This window comes from Dermochelys coriacea, chromosome 3 (assembly GCF_009764565.3).
Source record: "Dermochelys coriacea isolate rDerCor1 chromosome 3, rDerCor1.pri.v4, whole genome shotgun sequence".
NCBI classification, from domain to species: domain Eukaryota; kingdom Metazoa; phylum Chordata; order Testudines; family Dermochelyidae; genus Dermochelys; species Dermochelys coriacea.
Window position 1 is genome coordinate 192,213,575 of NC_050070.1, and position 22,153 is coordinate 192,235,727.

General features: G+C 40.6%; 1 protein-coding gene across 1 annotated transcript in view; it reads left to right on the forward strand.

Moving 5' to 3' along the window:
* The window catches only part of PCSK2 (proprotein convertase subtilisin/kexin type 2), a 215,236-nt gene that overhangs the window by 138,635 nt on the left and 54,448 nt on the right, over positions 1–22,153 (forward strand). The window contains exon 6 of the mRNA XM_038397065.2: positions 17,595–17,671. Within this exon, the coding sequence (XP_038252993.1) occupies positions 17,595–17,671 (77 nt within the window). The remainder of the gene's footprint in view (positions 1–17,594; positions 17,672–22,153) is intronic.

A 22,153-nucleotide genomic window follows, 5' to 3' on the forward strand; every position in this document is an offset into this window, starting at 1 on the left:
GCAGAGTTTTAATTTCTACCTTGTTTTTCTTGTGATAATATGACCAGAATTTCATATGATGCAGCCTTAAAATATTGCCAGTATTACCTTAGAGAAACAAATGAGATTACAGCAGCATTTGCATTATCCCCTGCACTTTGTTATAATCAATCTTGTAACTGCTAGGTTTTTTAAGGTGATGACTACATTTCATCAACACCAGGTATAATGCCAGAATGATTTCTTCTGTTTTAGAGTACACCTCTAGAAACATACCCCTAAAGTCTTGTTTTGTCTTTCTTACGGATAGATTTAGAGCCTAATCTAGCACCCATTGAAATCAAAAGAAATTTTGCCTTTGACATCAGTGTGAACGAGACTGATCCCTAAATATGTTAGCCACAATAAATCCCTCAAACTCTTCTATCCCATGTTGCGTTCTTGATTAAGCTGTAGTCCCTATAAGCATGTGTGGTCTCCTCACATCCTGGCCACATAACCATGTCATTCTGCTACAGTTATGACTGTGGTTATCTTCTTATTATACGCCTCTAATTTGTGGGGTTTTCTAGTGCTGATGAAAAGAAACCCTCAGCTACCACTAGGCGTTTGACAAAGAGATATTCACACTGGGCATGATATAAAACTCACTGAAATCAATGGGAATCTTTCCATTGATTTCAGTGGGCTTTGTATCAGGCCTACTGAGATTAGCTAATGCATACAAGAGACAACCGTCCTCTCTTCCTCCCATTTCATCCTCTGTAGATGGTGTAGGTATGCAATGGCTGCCATTAAAACTCAGCATTCATTATTGGTTACCACAGTTCAGTGTTTAAAGACAGCACTGTTATTTTTGATTCTAAGTGTAGGAATATAATTAAGGATAATGGACCTGAATTTCCACTCTTTTGCACTGGCTTTATACCTGTGTAACTCCATTGACTTCAAAGGGATTACACTAATGGAAAAGCCGTGTAACAGATAGGAGAATCAGGCCCTGTTTCTTACAATCTCTAATTCCACGGTATAATAACAGTGGATTTTTTTTTAATGCCAGCCACTGTGTAGGTCCTTAACATTTTTCAGTAAAACTTATTGAGACCTGTCCAACTGCTAATAAAATACTATATATAAATATAGGTTTCAGAGTAGCAGCCGTGTTAGTCTGTATTCGCAAAAAGAAAAGGAGTACTTGTGCCACCTTAGAGACTAACAAATTTATTAGAGCATAAGCTTTCATAAATGCATCCGATGAAGTGAGCTGTAGCTCACGAAAGCTTATGCTCTAATAAATTTGTTAGTCTCTAAGGTGCCACAAGTACTCCTTTTCTTTATATATAAATATAAATCAATGAATCTTACATTTCTAATCTTCTAGATATGGATGCTTTTTTCTTTTCACTTTAAAGAAATCATCAAAGAGCACAGTTCATAATAAGAGCTTTAAAAAGTGCTGCTTGCTCTGACAGTGCTTAACAATAAATCTTTTAACTTTCAAAGCAACATGCATGCTAGAGCCATCCAATTCCCCCCCTTTTTTTTTATGGTGAGCAAACCTGTAAGACTATTGTGCACCACTTTGAAAGTTAAAGGGTAGCTAGCTAAGCAAACTGATAGTTATCAGCTTTTGTACTTCAGCTTTCTTTTTCCATTTGTAAATAGAACCTGGCTAGGTAATCAGCTGTTCAAATCCTGTTAACAATGGGAGTAGTACTTCTGATTTCCTACACATCACAGTGAAAATTACACAGCCATGTAGTAAGGTAAGTTGCCAGGTAGCCTTTATTTAGTAGTATAATTGAGGTAGGGTAAACTGAGTTTACCCACTTCTCATTTGGGGAATACAGAGCATAGTTTAGGTTAGTTTACCCACTTCTTTTTTTACAACTGCCTTTATTAAAAAAACCATTTTGATACTTTTTCATTCCCAAATCATTGTGTGTGTGTGTTTCGATAAAACCTGATTTCTGCCAAAAATTCTCATGCTTTTGCTTAAGCCAAAAAAATATTGGTGAGAGAGAAGGTTTGAGGGTAATTAGATAAGCCATTTAAAAAAATTAAGGCAGTTACAATAGAATGTTAACATACTACATTGTACATTACTTGTTCAAGATCAGGTTAATATTCAAAGAATGAGAACAAAGAGTCTGGTTTGCCAACTGGGAAGCCTATCTTCTCTGAGTATGCTAGAAACCGTAACCAGATTTCTAAATACCGAGGACTTCTTTCTGGCTCTTCTCTTGTGAACAACTTGGTGTGAAAGCTTTTCAAGAACAGTCTTTACAAGAACAGTCCATATTTTCTAATTTCACAATTCCGTAACAGGAGGGGGTCACATTGTTTCAGTAAGGTGCAATACAGAGTCTAGATGTAACAATAATAATGAAATGTCATTCTGTTTAAAATGCAGCTCCTTTACTTCAGCATTAAGTAAGGAGGCCAAGGGGTTTCTTGAATCTCTTTAATAATTTCCTTGATTTAAGGGACTTTGAAAAATGGTAGGTTTTCTCTTTCTGAAAAGATTTCCCATTCTTGCTGTTGTAAAAACAGACTGTAGTTCAAAAATATCTTGATACTGAAACTCCAAATGTGTTTTATTAATTGTAACTCATTTTGGAGTTAGTTGTTCAGCTTCAATATTTGAACATCCAAAAATTCCATGAAGTCACCATAGGATTTATAAACTTCTGATAGATCTTGCAGGGTTTGTAAACTCTGTAAGCCAAATAGTTTTTAGTAAAAGTAGATTACAAACTTGGCAAGCTATGCCTAGGTAGTTTATATACTGCAGACAAAGTAGCTCTGATCCAAGCTTATTATCACTATTGCTGCCCCTCTGCCATTCTGGAAAATTTGTAGGCTTGCCAATTTCAGTTGGACGTATTCCTGGAGGTTTCATCTCCTGACATGATCTTTAATTAAAGATTTCTCTTTAATTCCAGGAGATTCCAGGACAATCCTGGTGGGTTGGCAACCCTAAAACTTTGTCTCACTTGTGACGCTTCTTCCAACACCAGTGTCCTGTTCTGACACCAGCATTGTGCTTCTGCTGAGTGGTGGTAAATGGTGATGCAGAGTCTAGGTATACACTAAGTTTAACTTTGTTTTATTTACACATAAACAGTCCACAAGGTGGTCAAACAGCTTGCAGGGAAATCCCTTCTTTCAGCAATCGGAGCCCAGCACCAGTGCCCAATTCCCAAGGAACTCCTCTGTCTCAATTATTGACTCTCAAATTGGAGGTGCAGGCAGAGAGCAAAATTTCCTGTTGTCCATTCAACTCCTTCTACCCACAACCTTGCATAAACAAAACTAACAACAACTCAGCATATCTTCCCAAGATTATTCATGTGCAAAGAAAAAGAACCTGTAAGACTATGTTTAACAGTGTCACCTAATTTCTACTCTAACACATTATTATTATTAATTTTATTTTCGACATTAAGGCTAGATTCTGCCACCTTTATCTAAGGATAAAATGCTACTCTGAATGAACAGTGATTGTAGAAAGAAAAGGAGGACTTGTGGCACCTTAGAGACTAACAAATTTATTTGAGCTACAGCTCACTTCATCGGATGCAGGAAAGCTTATGCTCAAATAAATTTGTTAGTCTCTAAGGTGCCACAAGTCCTCCTTTTCTTTTTGTGGATACAGACTAACACGGCTGCTACTCTGAAACCAGTGATTGTAGAGTTTAGCCCCCATTTAGCAAACTTTCGTTTTTTTGCTTGTTTGTTTGCTTGCTTGCTTTTAACTATAGAATTCTGTCAAAATCCTTTTTTCTGAAGTTTGGAAATATGTAGGCCTAAATTTTCAAAAGTGACTATTGATTTTAGGTGCTTCAGTTTTGGGTACCTAAGCTGAGACCCCTTAAAAGTGCCCACTTTTCACTGAGTGGGAGTCTCTAGTTAGGCAGCCAAAATCAATAGTCACTTTTAAAAATTAGACCGGATACTTTCATTTTATCTTAGCAAAGTTTTATTTATCTGGGCATGTACTCACAAGTGTGAATGAAACATTGCCAAGAAAATCTAGCCTTCTCATCTTAAAAACACAGCCAATCCAGAGGAAAATTACTGAGATGTGAAACTGCGAAGCAATCAAAAGAAAATTGCAATTATTACTAATGCTTATGCTTTTTAAAAAAATAAAATTTTCAGTTACGACATGAAAAAACTCTGGCTTGTAAGAAGAAAATAAATTAAATAAATACTCACTTTCTTGCATGTGCTTCCTAAGCAGAATTAGATAGGAAGTGTCTTGTTAAAAGGTTTTTTTTTGTTCCAGCATAATAGATTTTTCAAGTTTATCAAGTACTATAAATTCAGGACTGTTTTGCTGGCATGAAAGAGATATGTGAAAGGAACATTTTTCTCTGCACTTGGCCAAAACATAAATAATAATACAATGGGGTATTTATAAGTACTGAGAGTTTGGGAAAACAACTCTTCTATATACACACCTTGCATTTAAAGAAACTAAAGTGAGAACCTATCCAACTCTTAACAACAAATCATAGATACTGATGATTTTTGCACATTAGGAGCAGGAAATTTGATGTCCAGAGAAGTGAAATACACTGTCATTGTTAATGATGGGAATATATAGAAAATCAAATTCTGCTCTCAGTTACTGTAGTCACAATAAAGATGTATCTGTCAGTAAGGTTGAATCTAGCAGAATTTAACTCGGAATCTACAAGAATAAAAGATCTAGGTTTTGATTCCCATTTCCCTATTCACACTGATATTATGGGCCTTATTCTGAGTCAATTTACATCCAATCTTATTTAAATTATGAGTGATTCCACTATGTTAATGGAGTTTCACTGGTGTAAATGAGGTCAAAATGAAGCGCCATTACTTTAGTGCTCATGGCTGCCATCCAGACAAATCCATCCATTGATAAGACACAGCATTAGTAGGGGCAGTGTATGATTCCTTCATGCTGCTGTACCAATGTGGCTCAGCACTGTTCCAGAGGAACCACAGTGGGAGGTCAAATGATAGCTGTCTCCCTGCCCATTCCAACCTTAGCCTCTACTGAAATTGCGAAGAAGGGCAACCAAGGGGACAGCTGCAGTTGTGCTTTTGTGATGTGGACAGTTTTCTTCTGCAATTGGACTCAGGCTGTCATCTCATTCCAGAGAGGCCTAATTTTTAAGAGAGTAAAGCTGGGATTTTCAAAGGAGTCTAAGGGAGTTATGTGCCAACTCTTGTTGCCTCTCAGTGATTTCTGTGGAGAAGGCTGCTAGCTCTTTGCAGGTGGAACTGCTGGGTTCTGAAGTTAAGGGCAAGCATTCTGTGCTCACAGGGTTTGGAGTACTGCAGTGGAGAAATCTTTAGCAGTTTGTGTGGCAGAGAAGTAGGGAGTTCATGATTATTTTCCCATGGCTGAGGGTTATAAGAATTTCTTGTTCCTGACACTATCTGCAAAGAATGTTATATAAATTATGGGCCAGACTATCAGCTGGGAATTGGTAAAGCTTCATAGAAATCAATGGGGTTATGCTGATCTACACCAGCTGAGGATCTGGCCCCATGTATTTCTGTGAAATAATTAGCGTTTGGAAGGTTATCTGGGGATACAGGTCTTGTTTGTGAGGATGCACCCAGGTTGAAGAGCTTCATCTGACAATGTTGCTCGTGTAGGGTTACTGGCCATGCCTTCAGGGAAAGTAGGAAAGAAATGAGTGAAAAGGAGATATAATAAGAAACTACATGACATTCTAGTGCTGAGTAGAAATGAAGAGAAGAGCTTGCACTTCACAAATTGATCTAAAGAGCAGAAGAACATAATCTATGATTCTCTTAATGAAGCAGTTCTCCTTTAAAACAGTTGCCTTTAAAATATTATTCTAATGAAGATAAACAGAAACATTGTCAGTACAAGTTGTTTTTTTACCTACACAAGACAAGAAAATACAGAAGAGTCAAAGCACTATAGGACATAGACCAGAGCAAAGAAAATCAGCATCCTGATATAAAATCATACAAGAGTCAGTGATTTGTTTTTAAACAGTTTATCCCACTTACTAATTCCTCAAATAGTTAGGTTTCTAACCTAATACAGACTTTCTTGATTTTGAGGAAATTTAATGCAAGAACTGTCTTGAAGGCTATGTCCCAAATTCCTATTACTATGATATTATCCAGAATGTTGTTATCTGCTCTAATTAAACTAAGCTGTCCTTGTGGCACTTTAGAGACTAACAAATTTATTAGAGCATAAGCTTTCGTGAGCTACAGCTCACTTCATCGGATGTATTTCATCGGAAATGCATCCGATGAAGTGAGCTGCAGCTCACGAAAGCTTATGCTCTAATAAATTTGTTAGTCTCTAAGGTGCCACAAGTACTCCTTTTCTTTTTGCGAATACAGACTAACACGGCTGCTACTCTGTAAGCTGTCCTTGTGACTGCGGACTAGAACTCTGTGCAGAAAGGGAATTCCATTTCAGGGAGGATTTTGATATTTTGAAATTCAGTTTTATTCCTGTTTGGGAATGAAACCCCCAAATTTCTGTTCTGGAACTGGAAACTCTGAGAGCCCAGGCTGCTGAGAAGCTGGGAGCCTGGGAGTCCTGGCTAAATTGGAACCCTTGGAGCTTGGTTCTCAGGGCTTCTAGGCTCCCAGCTCTTTGACAGCAAGTTTGGTGAGTTGTGGAGAAACTATGAGCTTGGAAGCTTGGGGAGCCCCCACCGAGCTGGGAGTCTCAGAGCTTGTGAGGCACAGCTCCCACAGCTTTCAGGTCCTGTTTCCCCATCGGCCAGCCAGGAGGCCTGGGGAGCCCCGTTCCACAGTAGCCATGTAAGCTGCAAAGGAACCAAGGAGCTGGGACCTTAGGTGCTTGGAATCCAGGGCTTCCAGGCTCTTGGCTCCCCATCAGACTGCCAAGTGGGTATTGAAAAATCAGTCCGGAAAGCCAAGGAACCAGGCAGGTTCAAACTATCTCCACTCAATGTTCCAATTTTAATTAACTGGTATTCCCAATGAAAAAACATTCCAACAGAGAACTTCTGACCAGCTCTGCTGCAGACAACAAATGCATTTCCTAACTAAGGAAATCCATGTGTCCACTCCGGATTTGGTTGGCAAGAATACAAGAATGAACAGAAATGTGATATTGTTTGTGTAACCCTTCTGCCAAGAGGAGTTGGCAGCGACAAGGGCCGAGTTCAATATCTAAGAGTTCTTTTAACAATACAACACAGAAGCAGCTCAAGCCCCCACCCAGTAACTGGGAAAATTACACAACACTCCAGGTACCTCTAAGAGGCAATACTGCCCCTCTCACAAGCACTGAGTCCGAGTATAGAGAAGAAAACTTTTAATAAAAAAGGGGGAACGAACCTGGCATTAATTTGGGGGAAATGCCACAAGCATGATTCGCAAGCATGTCCCACATGCTGGTCTAAGACTTAACACTTAGACCGGGCTTTCAGTTATTTCAGCTCTGGTGGATCCATAACAAAACAAAAGACGCCCAGTTGAGCCTAATCGGCTCTGTTATTAAACAGTGGTGAGGGAAAGGGTCAAATGATATCTAGGACTGTCTGAGCAGAGACCACACCACAGGTACAAGCACCTGTCCCTACCCACTCTCCTCTCCACTTATCTCTTGCTTAGAGAGTGCAGTTCAGTTGAGAGTGACAGTCCTCAATCATGGCATGCCAGGCATAGTTCTGCTGTCCCCACTCACACAACAAGGACAACAATCTTTCATCACCCTGGCACCCAAGATCAAAGTGACTTGCAATCCGACACCAGCCAAAAAGGATCATTTGGGCAAAAAAGCCCCATCATGCTGTGCACCTAGGCAGAGTAAGTGTGTCTGTGCAAACAAAATCAGTTCCTGAAGTCTTTTCCCCAGCTCATCACCAGATGTCAAGGAAGAACTCACTCAGCCACTGCTTACATCTGCAGATGTCTGTGCAAAACACAACATCTGGGAAGCTGGAGTCCAACTCCACTAATCTTGTCCAATGTTTTATTTTATTTTAAGCTGCTTAATTCTTAGAGCAGCTGTTCCAGTTGGAAGCTTTGTGGACCATTGCTTTGCATTCTGAAATCAGGGTTGCACCTTGTACTGTACTGTCAGTAATTAGTGAGGTCTGAGAACAAGCAGTATGCAATATATCATCGCCCTGGGAGGAGAAGTAGAATCCCTGAGGCAACACTGAATAGCTGGATCAGCAGTAGAGAAGAATCAGTAGGTCTGTGAGCTTGGGTGCTAACCAAGGGCTGGCATATCCCACCCTGTTCAAATGCCTTTCCAATCTATTATAATCTGGTTCTTTTCAAAGAGAGAAGGGTTGGATAAAATTGTGCTGCCCTTTCAGTATTAGAAGTCTGGTTGGTTTTACCTAATTAAGAATCTTCTCCTTTTATGAAGTACCTATGACTAATAAGTACAGTGGCTTATTAAATTGCTAGAAGAAAACTATTGTATTCACAGGCAAGGAATTTTTGAAGATGACTTGTCACTTTATTGATGTGTTCTGGCTGTCGGCAGTGTCTGAAAACCCAGACTGTGCTTTGCCAGTACTATTCCATCACAGTCACATTTCAGCCCAAACTAAATCACTTGTATGTATAATCCTGTAGTATGCTGCAAATAGTTAGGGTTTGTTTGTTTCTTAATGTGCTGGAGATGAACACAGGGAACTTTCATTAACTATAATGGGAATTTTGTATACAAGTTGTTGGGCTCCATACATGAATAAATGAATACAATTCTATAGCCTGGGATATACAGGGGGTCAGACTAGAAGACCTAGTGAGTCTCTTCTGGGCTTAAAACCTATGAAACTAGGTGCCCGACACCACAAGGAGCATGTTAGTGAGTGAATAGATTTTTTTTTTCTTGTGTTCACAGGATTTCATCTTTCCCCTCTTGCTTTCTGGAGTTGGTGCAGGGAATACCCTTTCTTTCTGAATGTTGTGTTAGTAAATGTTGTTCTCATGGAGGATACCAGATAGAACTGAAGAGCAAAGTCCTTATTTTATCCACAGAATGGTACCGAATGAACTATGAAAGATTGGCATCTTCCTGCCAGGATACCTCACATTTATCAGGGGGGTCATCCCTAGCGAGAAGAAAGGGATTTACTCCCCTTGCTTACTCAGTCCTAGACCTTATTCGTTGAGGCTGCTGGTGAGGGTGCCAATTAGTATCAATTGTGATGGTGGTTTCTGTAATTAGGGGTGGGGGAAAGAAAGAGAAAGAGATTTATGTAGGTGAGGCGCATGGGCGGGTGCATAGAGCACTGCACTGCAGGAGACCTGGGTTCTATTCCTGGCTCTGCCACTGGCCTGCCAGGGGACCTGGCACAAGTGACTTCCCCTCTCTGTGTCTGTTTCCCCATCTGTAAAATGAAGATAATGATACCCACTGAAGAAAAGCACTATACAATAGCTAGGTATAATTATTACTTCATTTAAATGAATTCTGGCAGCCCATCTATTATCCTGTTGGGGATAGGATTTGCCACCTTCATCCCTCTCTGGGGAGAAGGGGGACCACACACTCTTACCACTGTTAGACTAAAAGAAAAGGAGTACTTGTGGCACCTTAGAGACTAACAAATTTATTAGAGCATAAGCTTTCGTGAGCTACCGCTCACTTCTACAGCCTTCTTCTTCTTCTTCCCTAAGCCGGCATCTCTAAGGCTGTAGTATCCCCTTTGATCTTAGGCTGATGTCTGGGAAAAGTAAACTTGGCCAACCTGGCTGAAGCCTAGCAGAGACATTCCCCAGTTCATAGCTTCCCCCACTGTTCCCTAAGGAGACTTATCTGTCATTGTTTCATTTCATGTTTGCTTTCCCCGCATCAGCCTCCTCTGATTTAATGCTATTCTATCATATCATCTATCAGGCAGGAAAATATCATACAGGTAAACTAATGTTAAAAGAAATTCACAGAACTCCCTCATTCTCCACACTAGAAAACACCAACAAAATGAGATAAAATATCCCCAATCCTCTGTGGGTGACAGAGGGGATAACTCAGTTTCTACACATGTCCAGGCCTGCCCAGGGGTCCATGCTATATATCTAGCTAGGTCTCTATAAAGTCACCCATCCCTGTAGTATCTGACTGCCTTCTGTCACATATACAGGAAAACAAAGAGCTATGCTTGTTCCAAAAAGAAATTGAGTTGCGCACATCAGAAAGCCGTATGATCATGTTCTGACAAAAGAAAACACAAGAAATTAAAGATATAGAACAATCCTAGCCTGAGTTTGACAGTCTCAATCAAGAATCACTGGGTTCTAGTCAATACTCTATACCCACAGAACAAGGATAAAGAGCAATGGCCCAGAGCTAACACCAAATTGCAGGCTGACAATCTGGTGTCCCTTTGCTGATACCTGTACACCTAATTGCAAATAACAATGCTGGATCAAAAGAAATGGTGTTTATAATGTTCACCAGTACCTCTACCTGTACAAACTTATCTACCTCTGCATGTACACATAAAATGAACTGAACATCTAATTAGCATATTTCCTATGCATCTATTTATAGATGCCTTTTAAGATGTAAATAAAAGGTTACCAGGGCTCTGAGAAATTTTCGTGCCAGAACTATTTGCAGCAAGAACCCTGTGGGATTTTTTGAATAGTCTTGAAACAAACACAAGGCAAATGCTTCAGCTTGCAAATAGGGGAAACCTTCCCCATATCAACACTGTTTTGGTGCCATTGTTTGTGTGTTTTTCAGTAAGGCATTTTGCCCTCAGTTATACTCCCCTAGGCAAAGAATACACTGTTTGCTTTTCCATCTCGTGAAGAATTTATCCTCTGTACTTAAGATCTTATGTACAACAACTGAATTATTTATTTCCACTGTACGGCTTTGAACAGTACTCACGAGCAATTTGTCAAAGACATTACACACCATCATTTAGGCTTAATGTTTCTTTGTCTTTCGGTCAGCATAGGAGTCAAGAGAGAAAAACGGAAGTTACAGGACCTGTTCCATAGGGGATTGCACCCATACGAGGGAGAAAAGAACTGAACACTATGTTAAAAATCTTTATATATATTTTTAAAGCCCAAAAACCTGTGGACCAAAGTCATCCTTATTCTAATACCATAGATGAATTTAGGCTACTAGTACTGAGAGGCATATCTTTTAATGTTTGCCTCCTGGACTGTCATATAAGTGTAGGAAAAATTCTTGAATTAAATAGGAAAACATAGCTGCTTATGCATGGCTCCTTAGAGGCCTATAAAACCATGTAAAATATCAGGGAGTGTTCATTATTATTCAAGATACACAATCATTGCTAAACAGCATATGAAACAATTGGTTTAGTATTTTCCATCCATTACAGAATAACTGTTATACAATAGAAGGGTTTGCCACAAGAAAATACAGGGCAACTGTGTGAAAAATGCAAGCCAAAGCTTTTATTTAGTTTATTTTTTTGTTTTTATTCATGGGCCAAAATCATATCTTTATATCACAGTATATGAACTATGTGTGATTTATTGCTTGATAGCATGTTACTTTCTGATCAAATGCTACTTGGTAGTATCTTATTAGGGTAAGGGCTACAGGATGTTAGGAACCAAGTTAGATATGGCCTTTAAAATACAGGATGAGTAGTGCTCTCCATGCAGTTACAATGGATACATTTTCGAGTCTACTGTTTATAATAATATCAAGTTGGTCTCATCAAATATTTTCTGCCAAAACAGTTTTTTGACAGGAAAATTGGGTTTTTGATTAAATGAAATTTTAGGGGGAAAGTGTCTGCTTTCTCTGGCTTGTTTTTTAATGAAATAACTGTACTCCCCCAAATGGAAGCTTTTAGTTCTTGGATGAAAACTGAAGTACTTAGCTGAAACTGAAAGGCATGCAAACTGCAGCTCCCATGAGGCTCTGAAGCAGCATAGCTTTTTTGACAAAATATTTTGAGTTTTCATCAAAATGTCAAAGTATCCCATGAAAATAAATCCTATTTTGTGACCAGCTCTAATATAAAGTACTTTGTACAGTGTCCGAAGGATTTTCTTTTTTAAAGGCTGCAGAAGGCTTCCTGTTTTCAAGAAAGGGCCTGAAGAAAAGGAAGAGGGAAATAAATACTTGAATCTGCAGTTATTTTCTTAGTCTTCCTAATTCGGCTCTTTCTGGACTGTACTGACTGTTTCTTAGAAAAAATCCTCTGCTTTCGTGAATGCAGTACTCTAGTGGGTAGCCCAAAATTAGGTAAATCAGAGAGAGGGAATTTTGAAAGGTGTCTTTTTTTAAAAGGAATTTTTTTCTGAAATTGATGCTTTGTTTGATTGAACATACAGGAGAGCTACAGTCTGTAGGGTGAGTTGGATTGTTTTCTGAAGCAATTTGCCCATCCTTACTTTGAATATATTGTGATATATTTATATATCTTGAAGGACCTTCCATCCTTTCTTTCTTTGGACAAACTGTCTGATAACAACACCAAGAGCAGCTGATGAACGTACACAGGGTGTCTGCATGTCTAATTCCTTCCTGACAAATTAGCCACTTGTAATTTCCTTTGGGTTTAGCAGGTGGGAAGTCAATTGAATCTACCCATACCAAGATTGAAATTGTAATTTTCACTAAAGTGAGAATTTTATGGGAAAAAGGTCAGAAATACTGCACCAAATGAACTGGCAAAGCCCAGAACTCATCAAATTAGGTTTTAAGTGTGAACATGCTCACATTACTGGCAAGGAGAATGAGATTTGAATTAAAATTAGTTACCTCTAGTTTGCCTAAAATCCATGCCATTCATAATCCATGGCAATAGCATTAGAAACTTCTTTAATTCCTGATTCAAGTACATTTCTCTCTAGAGGAAACAAGCCTAGAAATTGGTACAGAGTGTACTTTAGCTCCTAATTAAATTACCCATAGAGGCAGGATTTTCATTCTGACTTTACCATGCCCAGATAGCTGTCCAGCTGGTCTTACTATAAGTGGACACAGTACGTGTTAATACATGAAAGGACTTGATCTTTTTCTGTTGACTCATTCATTTCTCTTCGGTGTATTATACAGCAACAGGTACGGTCAATGGCAAAGCTCCCACTGACTTCAACAGAGCCAGGATTTTATCCTGATACTTTAAGATGGGGCATTTGAACTGGCAATACATTTTCTCTCTGTCATTTAGACACTTCACCTGTGTACTGTTTTGAATTCCTATGGTCTGGCTTTTGGTGCAAAATTGCTGGCAGTAGCCCATGAAATTCTCACAGTCATGAAAAGCTTCTTTCACAATTAAATAAAAAAAACACAGAGAACCAAAAAAGTGCCACTGTGGCTAAACAACAAAGTAAAAGAAGCAGTGAGAGACAAAAAGGCATCCTTTAAAAAATGGAAGTTAAATCCTAGTGAGGAAAATAGAAAGGAGCATAAACTCTGGCAAATGAGGTGTAAAAATATAATTAGGAAGGGAAAAAAGAATTTGAAGAATAGCTAGCCAAAGACTCAAAAAGTAATAGCAAAAAATTGTTTAAGTACGTCAGAGGCAGGAAGCCAGCTAAACAACTAGTGGGGCCACTGGACGATCGAGATGCTAAAGGAGCACTCAAGGATGATAAGGCCATTGCAGAGACACTAAATTAATTCTTTGCATCGTCTTCCCAGCTGAGGATGTGAGGGAAATTCCCACACCTGAGCCATTCTTTGGGACAAATCTGAGGAACTGTCCCAGATTGAGGTGTCATTAGAGGAGGTTTTGGAACAAATTGATAAACTAAATGGTAATAAGTCACCAGGATCAGATGGTATTCACCCAAGAGTTCTGAAGGAACTCAAACGTGAAATTGCAGTGTATTGTGTAACCTATCATTTAAATCAGCTTCTGTATCCAATGACGGGAGGATAGATAATATGATGCCAATTTTAAAAAGGGCTCTGGAGGTGATCCCGGCAATTACAGCTCGGTAAGCCTGACTTCAGTACCGGGCAAACTGGTTGAAACTATAGTAAAAGAACAAAATTGTCAGACACATAGATGAACATAATTTGTTGGGGAAGCATCAACATGGTTTTTGTAAGGGCAAATCATGCCTCACCAATCTACTAGAATTCTTTGATGGGATCAACAAGCATGTGGACAAGGGAGATCCAGTGGATATAGTGTACTTAGATTTTCAGAAAGCCTTTGACAAGGTCCCTCACCAAAGGCTCTTAAGCAAAGTAAGCTGTCATGGGATAAGAAGGAAGGTCCTCTCATGGATTGGTAACTGGTTAAAAGATAGGAAACAAAGGATAGGAATAAATGGTCAGCTTTCAGAATGGAGAGCGGTAAATAGTGGTGTCCCCCAGGGGTCTGTACTGGGACCAGTGCTATTCAACATATTCATAAAAGATCTAGAAAAAGTGGCAAACAGTGAGGTGGCAAAATTTTCAGAGGTTACAAAACTACTGAAGATAATGAAGTCCCAAGCAGACTGCGAAGAGCTACAAAAGGATCTCACAAACCTCCTGGGTGAGTAGCTAACAAAATGGCAGATGAAATTCAATGATAAATGCAAAGTAATGCACACTGGAAAGCATAATCCCAACTATACATATAAAATGATAGGGTCTCAATTAGCCGCCACAATTCAAGAAAGAGATTTTGTAGTCATTGTGGAGAGGTCTCTGAAAACATCCACTCAACGTGCAGCAGCAGTTCAAAAAGCAAACAAAATGTTGGGAATCATTAAGAAAGGGATAGATAATAGGACAGAAAATATCGTATTGCCTCTATATAAATCCATGGTATGCCCACATCTTGAATACTGCATGTAGATGCAGTCACCCCATCTCAAAAAAGATATATTGGAATTGAAAAAGGTTCAGAAAAGGGCAACAAGAATGATTTGGGGATTGGACAGCTGCTGTATGAGGAGAGATTAATAAGACTGGGACTTTTCAGCTTGGAAAAGAGACGACTAAGGGGGGATATGATAGAGGTATATAAAATCATGAGTGGTGTGGAGAAAGTAAATAAGGAAGCGTTATTTACTCCTTTTCATAACACAAGAATTAGGGGTCACAAAACGAAATTAATAGGAAGCAGGTTTAAACCAAATAAAAGGAAGTATTTCTTCACACAACACACAGTCAAGCTGTGGAACTCCTTGCCAGAGGATGTTGTGAAGACCAAGACTATAGCAGGGTTCAAAAAAGAACTAGATAAATTCATGAAGGATAGGTCCATCATTGGCTATTAGCCAGGATGGGCAGGGATGGTGTCCCTAGACTCTGTTTGCCAGAAGCTGGGAATGGGCAACAGGGGATGGATCACTTGATGATTTCCTGTTCTGTTCATTCTCTCTGAGGCACCTGGCTTTGGCCACTGTCAGAAGACAGGATACTGGGCTAGACCCAGTATGGCCGTTCTTATCTTCTTATGTAAAAATGAGTTTTTAGCTTGAATCTACCTCTCCTCCCCCCTTATGGACATTTCCTGGTTCTGCCACTGATGTGCTGGGTCACTTTGAGTACTTTACCGATCTGGACCGCTGTTTCCCCTCCCACCCTTTGTCTGCCTTGTCTATTTAGATGTAAATTCTTCAGGCTTGGGTCTGTCTCTTACTATTTTTATACACTGCTTAGCACAATGAGCTCAACCTCTCAGGTAGGGCCTCTGGGCACCACTCTAATACAACCAACAATAATAATGCCCAACGTTGTAATACAAATATCTCAAAGCATTGTAAAAGGTAGGTAAATGTTATTATCCCCATTTGGGGGGAACTTAGGCACAAAGACATGGCATGACTTGCCCATGGTGACCCAGAGACTGAAGTAGGTGTAATCCTTCCGCCAGGCCGAGTTGATCGCAGCAAGGGCCAGATTCAGTACACAGGGGTTCCCTTTCAACAAAGCGAATGCAAAACCGGCTCAAGCCCCCACCCAGTGATCTGGGAAAATCTTACACACACCCCTGGGTGCCTCAAAGAGGCAATACTTCCCCTCTCGCAAGCACAGAGTCTCGGTGTAGCAGAAAATCTTTAATAAAATGAGGTAAATGACATCAGCATTAAATTGGGAAAACACCACAGCTAGGGTTCATCAACCAAACCATGAGCAAAGACCCACCCCAGCAGACTGGGCGGATTCCTCTCACACCATTTGTCCTTTCCCTCTGGTTCTTGAGTCCAACAACTGAAACATCTCTTGAGTCCAGCAACCCAAAGATCCCAAAAGTCCAACAACCCAAAAGCCCAGCCCCAGAGTTCAAAAGTTCGTCTGCAGAGTGTTACTCCCCAGTCCATCATGACAGGTTTCAGAGTAGCAGCCGTGTTAGTCTGTATTCGCAAAAAGAAAAGGAGTACTTGTGGCACCTTAGAGACTAACAAATTTATTAGAGCATAAGCTTTCGTGAGCTACAGCTCACTTCATCGGATGCATCCGATGAAGTGAGCTGTAGCTCACGAAAGCTTATGCTCTAATAAATTTTGGTTTCAGAGTAGCAGCCGTGTTAGTCTGTATTCGCAAAAAGAAAAGGAGTACTTGTGGCACCTTAGAGACTAATGTTGTTAGTCTCTAAGGTGCCACAAGTACTCCTTTTCTAATAAATTTGTTAGTCTCTAAGGTGCCACAAGTACTCCTTTTCTTCCCCAGTCCATGTGTGTGTAAGTGTGTAAATAAGTAAGTAAGTGGTAAGGGGCACCTTACATGATCTGAAGTGGACTTCCCTGCCGCTCCATAGGGCTCCACTCCACCCCACCAGCCATCCCGCGAGCCGCTCCACCCCACCCCACCAGCCATCCCACAAACTGCTCCACTCACTTCCCAGCAATATATCTTCAGGCTCCCCACTACTTAACACAGTGCTCAGTAATTTTAGCTCTTTCAGCTTGTAGTAGTGGGAGCCTCACTACTAGTGCACCATAAGCCCAAAGCAAATTCAGCTCAGCACCTGTAGCTAGACTCCTAATAGACCCAAAATTAGCTCTGATATTCCACAGGGAGGGAGGGAAAGAGAGAGATGCAGTTGATGTTTCAGGCCCACACCACCAGGTACTAATACCTATCCCCAGCCTCTCTCAATTCACTGTGTTTTGAAACCGATGTCCCCTGCCTAGTAAGTGCTACTGAGTTGATGGCAAGTCCCTCCATCATAACAAAAGGCCAAGTACAGTTCCACTGTCCTTGATTCACATAATCAGGATAATAACAATTTATTCTTCCTGTCCCAATAACAGAGACACTGGGATCCCACAGCAGCCAAAGTGACCATTTGGGCAGCTATGGACTCATGCTAGGCGGGGTGGGTGTGCCTATGCAAATGAGATCAGCCCCTGAAGTTCTTTTCCACAACTTGCCACAACTCACTACCAGATGTCAGGGTGGAGCTCATCCTGACTCTGCTTACATAGGAATAGTACCAAACACCAGCCCATGCTGCTTGCATACTACTTTGAGGAAAGTTCATCTCAGACATTTCATGTGGTAACTAATAAACGCTGAGGTGTGTTATGTCCAGCGTACCAGGTATATTAGATGACACTCCGATGGATGAAATAGAAAAAGGGGAGTTTATTAACATTTTACAAGTTGCCTCATTCTGCATTCTGTTTTGCTTTGTTGGCCTGTTTTTATGCTGACTCATTGAAATATTTGTGTTTTCCAGAATGCCAAAGCCAGCTACGACTTCAGCAGTAACGATCCCTACCCATATCCCCGCTACACAGATGACTGGTTTAACAGGTAATAGAGCTCAGTCAGCTGTCACTTCAGGTATTAGGAAATCATAAGGCTCTGCTGATAGTTTCAGTGTCTGTCTCTCCACTAAACTATGTGGTTTTCAGCTCAGAAGCTGCTGTGTTGCTACTGTCTGAAGATTAGATATTACAGTTTTCACACTGATTTTTTTTATCTAGTGTGTTCTCCTGGGAACCTCTTCTATCACTCTGATCAGCCGAGTTATGGTATATAAAGTATTTGCTACTCCAGAAAGATGAAGGCATGTCTGAAATGTTTGTGTAGGTGATAATTGTATATAATTTTCTGTCTGCTAACTGAAAAAGTCATGATACCTAGGTCTGAATTTATGCTTCGTAGCAATTTTTTATTGTTCTCCTTCTTCCATCATCATGTCTCACCCACGGTATTCATGTTATTTTAAAGGGAGCAATATGGAGGCTGGGATTCTATGAGCAGGGGGGAATCTGTCAGGAAAGGAAAAACCTGAACATACATGTAAAGTTCCCACAGTTTGCCACGGTGCCCCATGACCATAGTCCCTAAGCTCAGGCTACTGCAGAATCAAATGACGAATATCTCACTGAACAGAGCAGGGGATCAATTAGGGTGACCAGAAAGTAAGTGTGAAAAATCGGCCATGTGGGGTAATTGGCACCCTTATAAGAAAAAGCCCCAAATATCGGGACTGTCCCTATAAAATCAGGACATCTGGTCACCCTAGGGACAATATGGTCCTGTCTCCCAGCTGGCCAATGGGTGCCAGAGACTCCCAGGGGGAGGAGCTATGTATTGTGCCTTGGTGAGTGTGTTCCTCCCTTGCCGCTGGGACAGTCTCCGTTTCACCACAGGCCCTATCAATTTCCCCCACCCAGTGTTGTGGATGGGTGGCATTTGGTAATATTTAGGGGCAGATCCTTAGCTGGTGTAAGAGTCGTACAGGGCTAGCTTTTCAAAGAATGGACTATAAGGGTCCAATTTTGCTCCACTTGCAGTCAATGAGAAAGTAAATGACTTCAATGCATGCAAGAAGGAACTGCAAAGTGAAATATTTTTACATAAAAAAATATTTCTCTGTGAACAATTTAAGTGATTTGTGTAACAGGAAGTGGAGAACTTTTAAAAAACAGGAACCAGGGGGCTTTTGTTAGCAGGCAGCTGCGTGTGCAAAATGTTATTAGATTTTTAAAAGACTCAGGGAGAGGTGTTCATGCTCAGAGTATTACATTCACCACAGCTGCTTTGCTTGTAAATGCAGATACCTCTTCTAACTCATGCTATTTAAGGCAGCCAAAAATCTCTGTCACCTTAATTCTAATAGACAGTGGTCTCTGAAACCATGGCATAGTGAGGAATGGGAATTTGGGAGGGCCCAAGCTTATGGTGGATGAGCAATGACCAGACAGCTTGGCTGGGTCCCTTTTTGGCTCCAGCTTCCTGGACCCCTTTTCCTATCCCAGCTACCCATTCCCCATCACCTCTTGTGTCATGGTCTGTACTCCATACCACAGAAGCAGCAGCCTCTGCTTCTCTCTGTCACATAGTTGCAGCTTCCTGGCTCTGACTGCTGCAGGGTGTACGGTTCCACCGATACAGGCTCTTGCAAGGAATCTGTGTTTCCCAAGTTGTGTGCCTCTTCCCTCCCCATTGGGTAGTGACAGGAGCAGTTACTGACTGAGTTGGAACAGCTGGGGGAGAGGGAGATGCTCCCAGGATCAGAAGCTTTCTGTCTCTTTGCCCAGCCCCTGGAGCAATCTGCTGCTGCTCTTACAGGAAAGGGTGTATGTGACGGGGTGTCACACAAGCTCAGATTTGGGTGGGCCTGGGTGTTGATTGGGAGAGTCGTGGCCCACCTATGTTACACCCCTGCACTAAGGCCCAGAGGGATGGGGTCTGCGGTGTTGTGTGGCCCAGTGTGTAGGGCACTTGCTGGGGAATTAGGGGGACTTGGGTTCTGCTCCCAGTTCTGTCCCTAACCTACTGATTGATGCTGATCAAGTCACCTCTCTATTTCCCTTCCTACTCTTTCTTTCCCTATTCACAAGGTGAGCGCTTCAGGGTCTCTTGCTATGTGTATTATACAGAGGAGCTGTGCAAATATTAGCTTTTTCAATTTGCTGGCACTTCCAAAATAGTGGAGGGGGGGGGGGTTTAATTCACGTCAAACCAAAAATGAAAATCTTCAAAAAATTTGGTGGTTTGAAAAGTAAAAAAGTCATTTTAGGTTGAAATAAATTTTGTGTTCAACCAAATGAAATGTTCCATTTTGATTTTGAGTCTTTTTCAGCACTTTCAAACAAATTAAATAGATTTGAAGGACATTTTGAAACAAAAGATTGTTGCAAACCAAAAAATCAAAATGTTGAATTTCAAAAATGTTGGGACAAAACATTTCAGTTTTTTTGGGTTGGGTTTTTTTTTACATGAACCATTCAGCAAAACTGACATGAATTTGCAAAATGTTTTGGGTTGCCAAATCTGCATTTTTCACCCCAGAAAAGTTTTGACCAAAATTTTTTGCCCAACTCTACTATATAGTGCCCAATATAATGGGGCTCCTTCTCAGCTGGGGCTTTAAGTCCTCCTGTAATATAAATAAATAGTTAGAGACAGCTTATGCCAACTATACGGCCCTATAAATATTAACACTTTATATTCTCCATGTTCCCTCCCCCTCTGCTGGATATTAGTTTGTCAGACATATTAAGTACTTCTGAAGTACTTGTTGGTCAGAGTTACTGTCATAAATATAGAGGGAAGGGTAATCACCTTTCTGTCCACAGTGCTATAAAATCCCTCTGGCCTGAGACAAAACCCTTTCACCAGTAAAGGGTTAAGAAGCTAAGATAACCTCGTTGGCACCTGATCAAAATGACCAATGAGGAGACAAGATACTTTCAAAGCTGGAGGGGGGGTGGGGGAACAAAGGGTCTGTCTGTCTATGTGATGCTTTTGCCGGGAACAGATCAGGAATGCAGCTCAGAACTCCTGTAAAAAGTTAGTAAGTAATCTAGCAAGAAATGCGTTAGATTTCTTTTGTTTAATGGCTGGTAAAATAGCTGTGCTGGATGGAATGTATATTCCTGTTTTTGTGTCTTTTTGTAACTTAAAGTTTTGCCTAGAGGGATTCTCTATGTTTTGACTCTGATTATCCTGTAAGGTATTTACCTTCCTGATTTTACAGAGATGATTCTTTTACCTTTTCTTTAATTAAAATTCTCCTTTTAAGAACCTGTTTGTTTTTCCATTGTTCTTAAGATCCAAGGGTTTGGGTCTGTGTTCACCTGTATAAATTGGTGAGGATTTTTATCAAGTCTTCCCCAGGAAATATGGTGTAGGACTTGGGGGGATATTTTGTGGGACGACGTCTCCAAGTGAGCTCTTTCCCTGTTCTTTGTTTAACACGCTTGGTGGTGGCAGCATAGGGTTCAAGGACAAGGCAAAGTTTGTACCTTGAGGAAGTTTTTAACCTAAGCTGTTAAGAATAACCTTAGGGGGTCTTTCATACAGGTCCCCACATCTGTATCCTAGAGTTCAGAATGGGGAAGGAACCTTGACATGTGGCAGAGCGGTGGGATTATTTTGAGATCATTTTTAGATCATTTTGAGATTTTTTTTAGATCATTTTGAGATCATTTTGAACCAGGAGCAGCAGGATTTTAAAAGGTTTTGTAAAAGAGGATTGCAGCTGTAAATTTTATGTCTCTGCCTGCGGGGACAGAGCAGCAGGCATAACAAAGGGATCTTTCTTTTTTGAGCTGGAGTTTTCTCTATCTAAAGGCAGGGTAGTTAACCTCCTGCAGGGAAATTCACAAGTTTTTCACAGACCTGAAGAGGTTTTTTTTTAAGCTAAGAGCAGCTACAGGGGTTATCTGTCTATTTGCCTGGAGATAAAAGTGTTAGTTATTTTTTTTAAAGGATTTTTCTGTAGGCTGAGAATAGCTATCAGAGAACATAGGTATCACATTACAGCACATCAAAATTTTACAAGCCAGTTTTTTTGTGGTTTTCTTTCTAACTCTCAGGTGTAAAGTTAGTTAAAAACAGAGAGGCTATGATGACAGAAACCAAGGCAAAACACAAACTGGAGTTAACCAGAATGGAGGCAGTGAAAGAGGCAGAAAAAGCCCTAGAGACTGCCCACAGGAGAGCTAGGGAGGCAAAGAACAAAGAAATGGAGGCAGCAAAAGAGGCAGAAAAAATCCAAGAGGCTGCCCACAGGAGAGCTATGGAGGCAATGGGAAAAGAACTGGAGGAGAAGGAAAAAGAGAGGAAGCATGCACTGGAGATGGAGAAGGCAAAGGCTCAGCAGAATATACCAACAAACCCTAGTAATCGTTCTCCAGGTACCACTTCCCATCCCAGAAAGTTCCCCACCGACAAGGCAGGCGATGATACCGAGGCCTTCTTAGAAAACTTCAAAAGGGCCCGCCTTGGGTACAGCATCGCTACAGACCAGTACATGGTAGAGCTGAGGCTGCAGCTCAG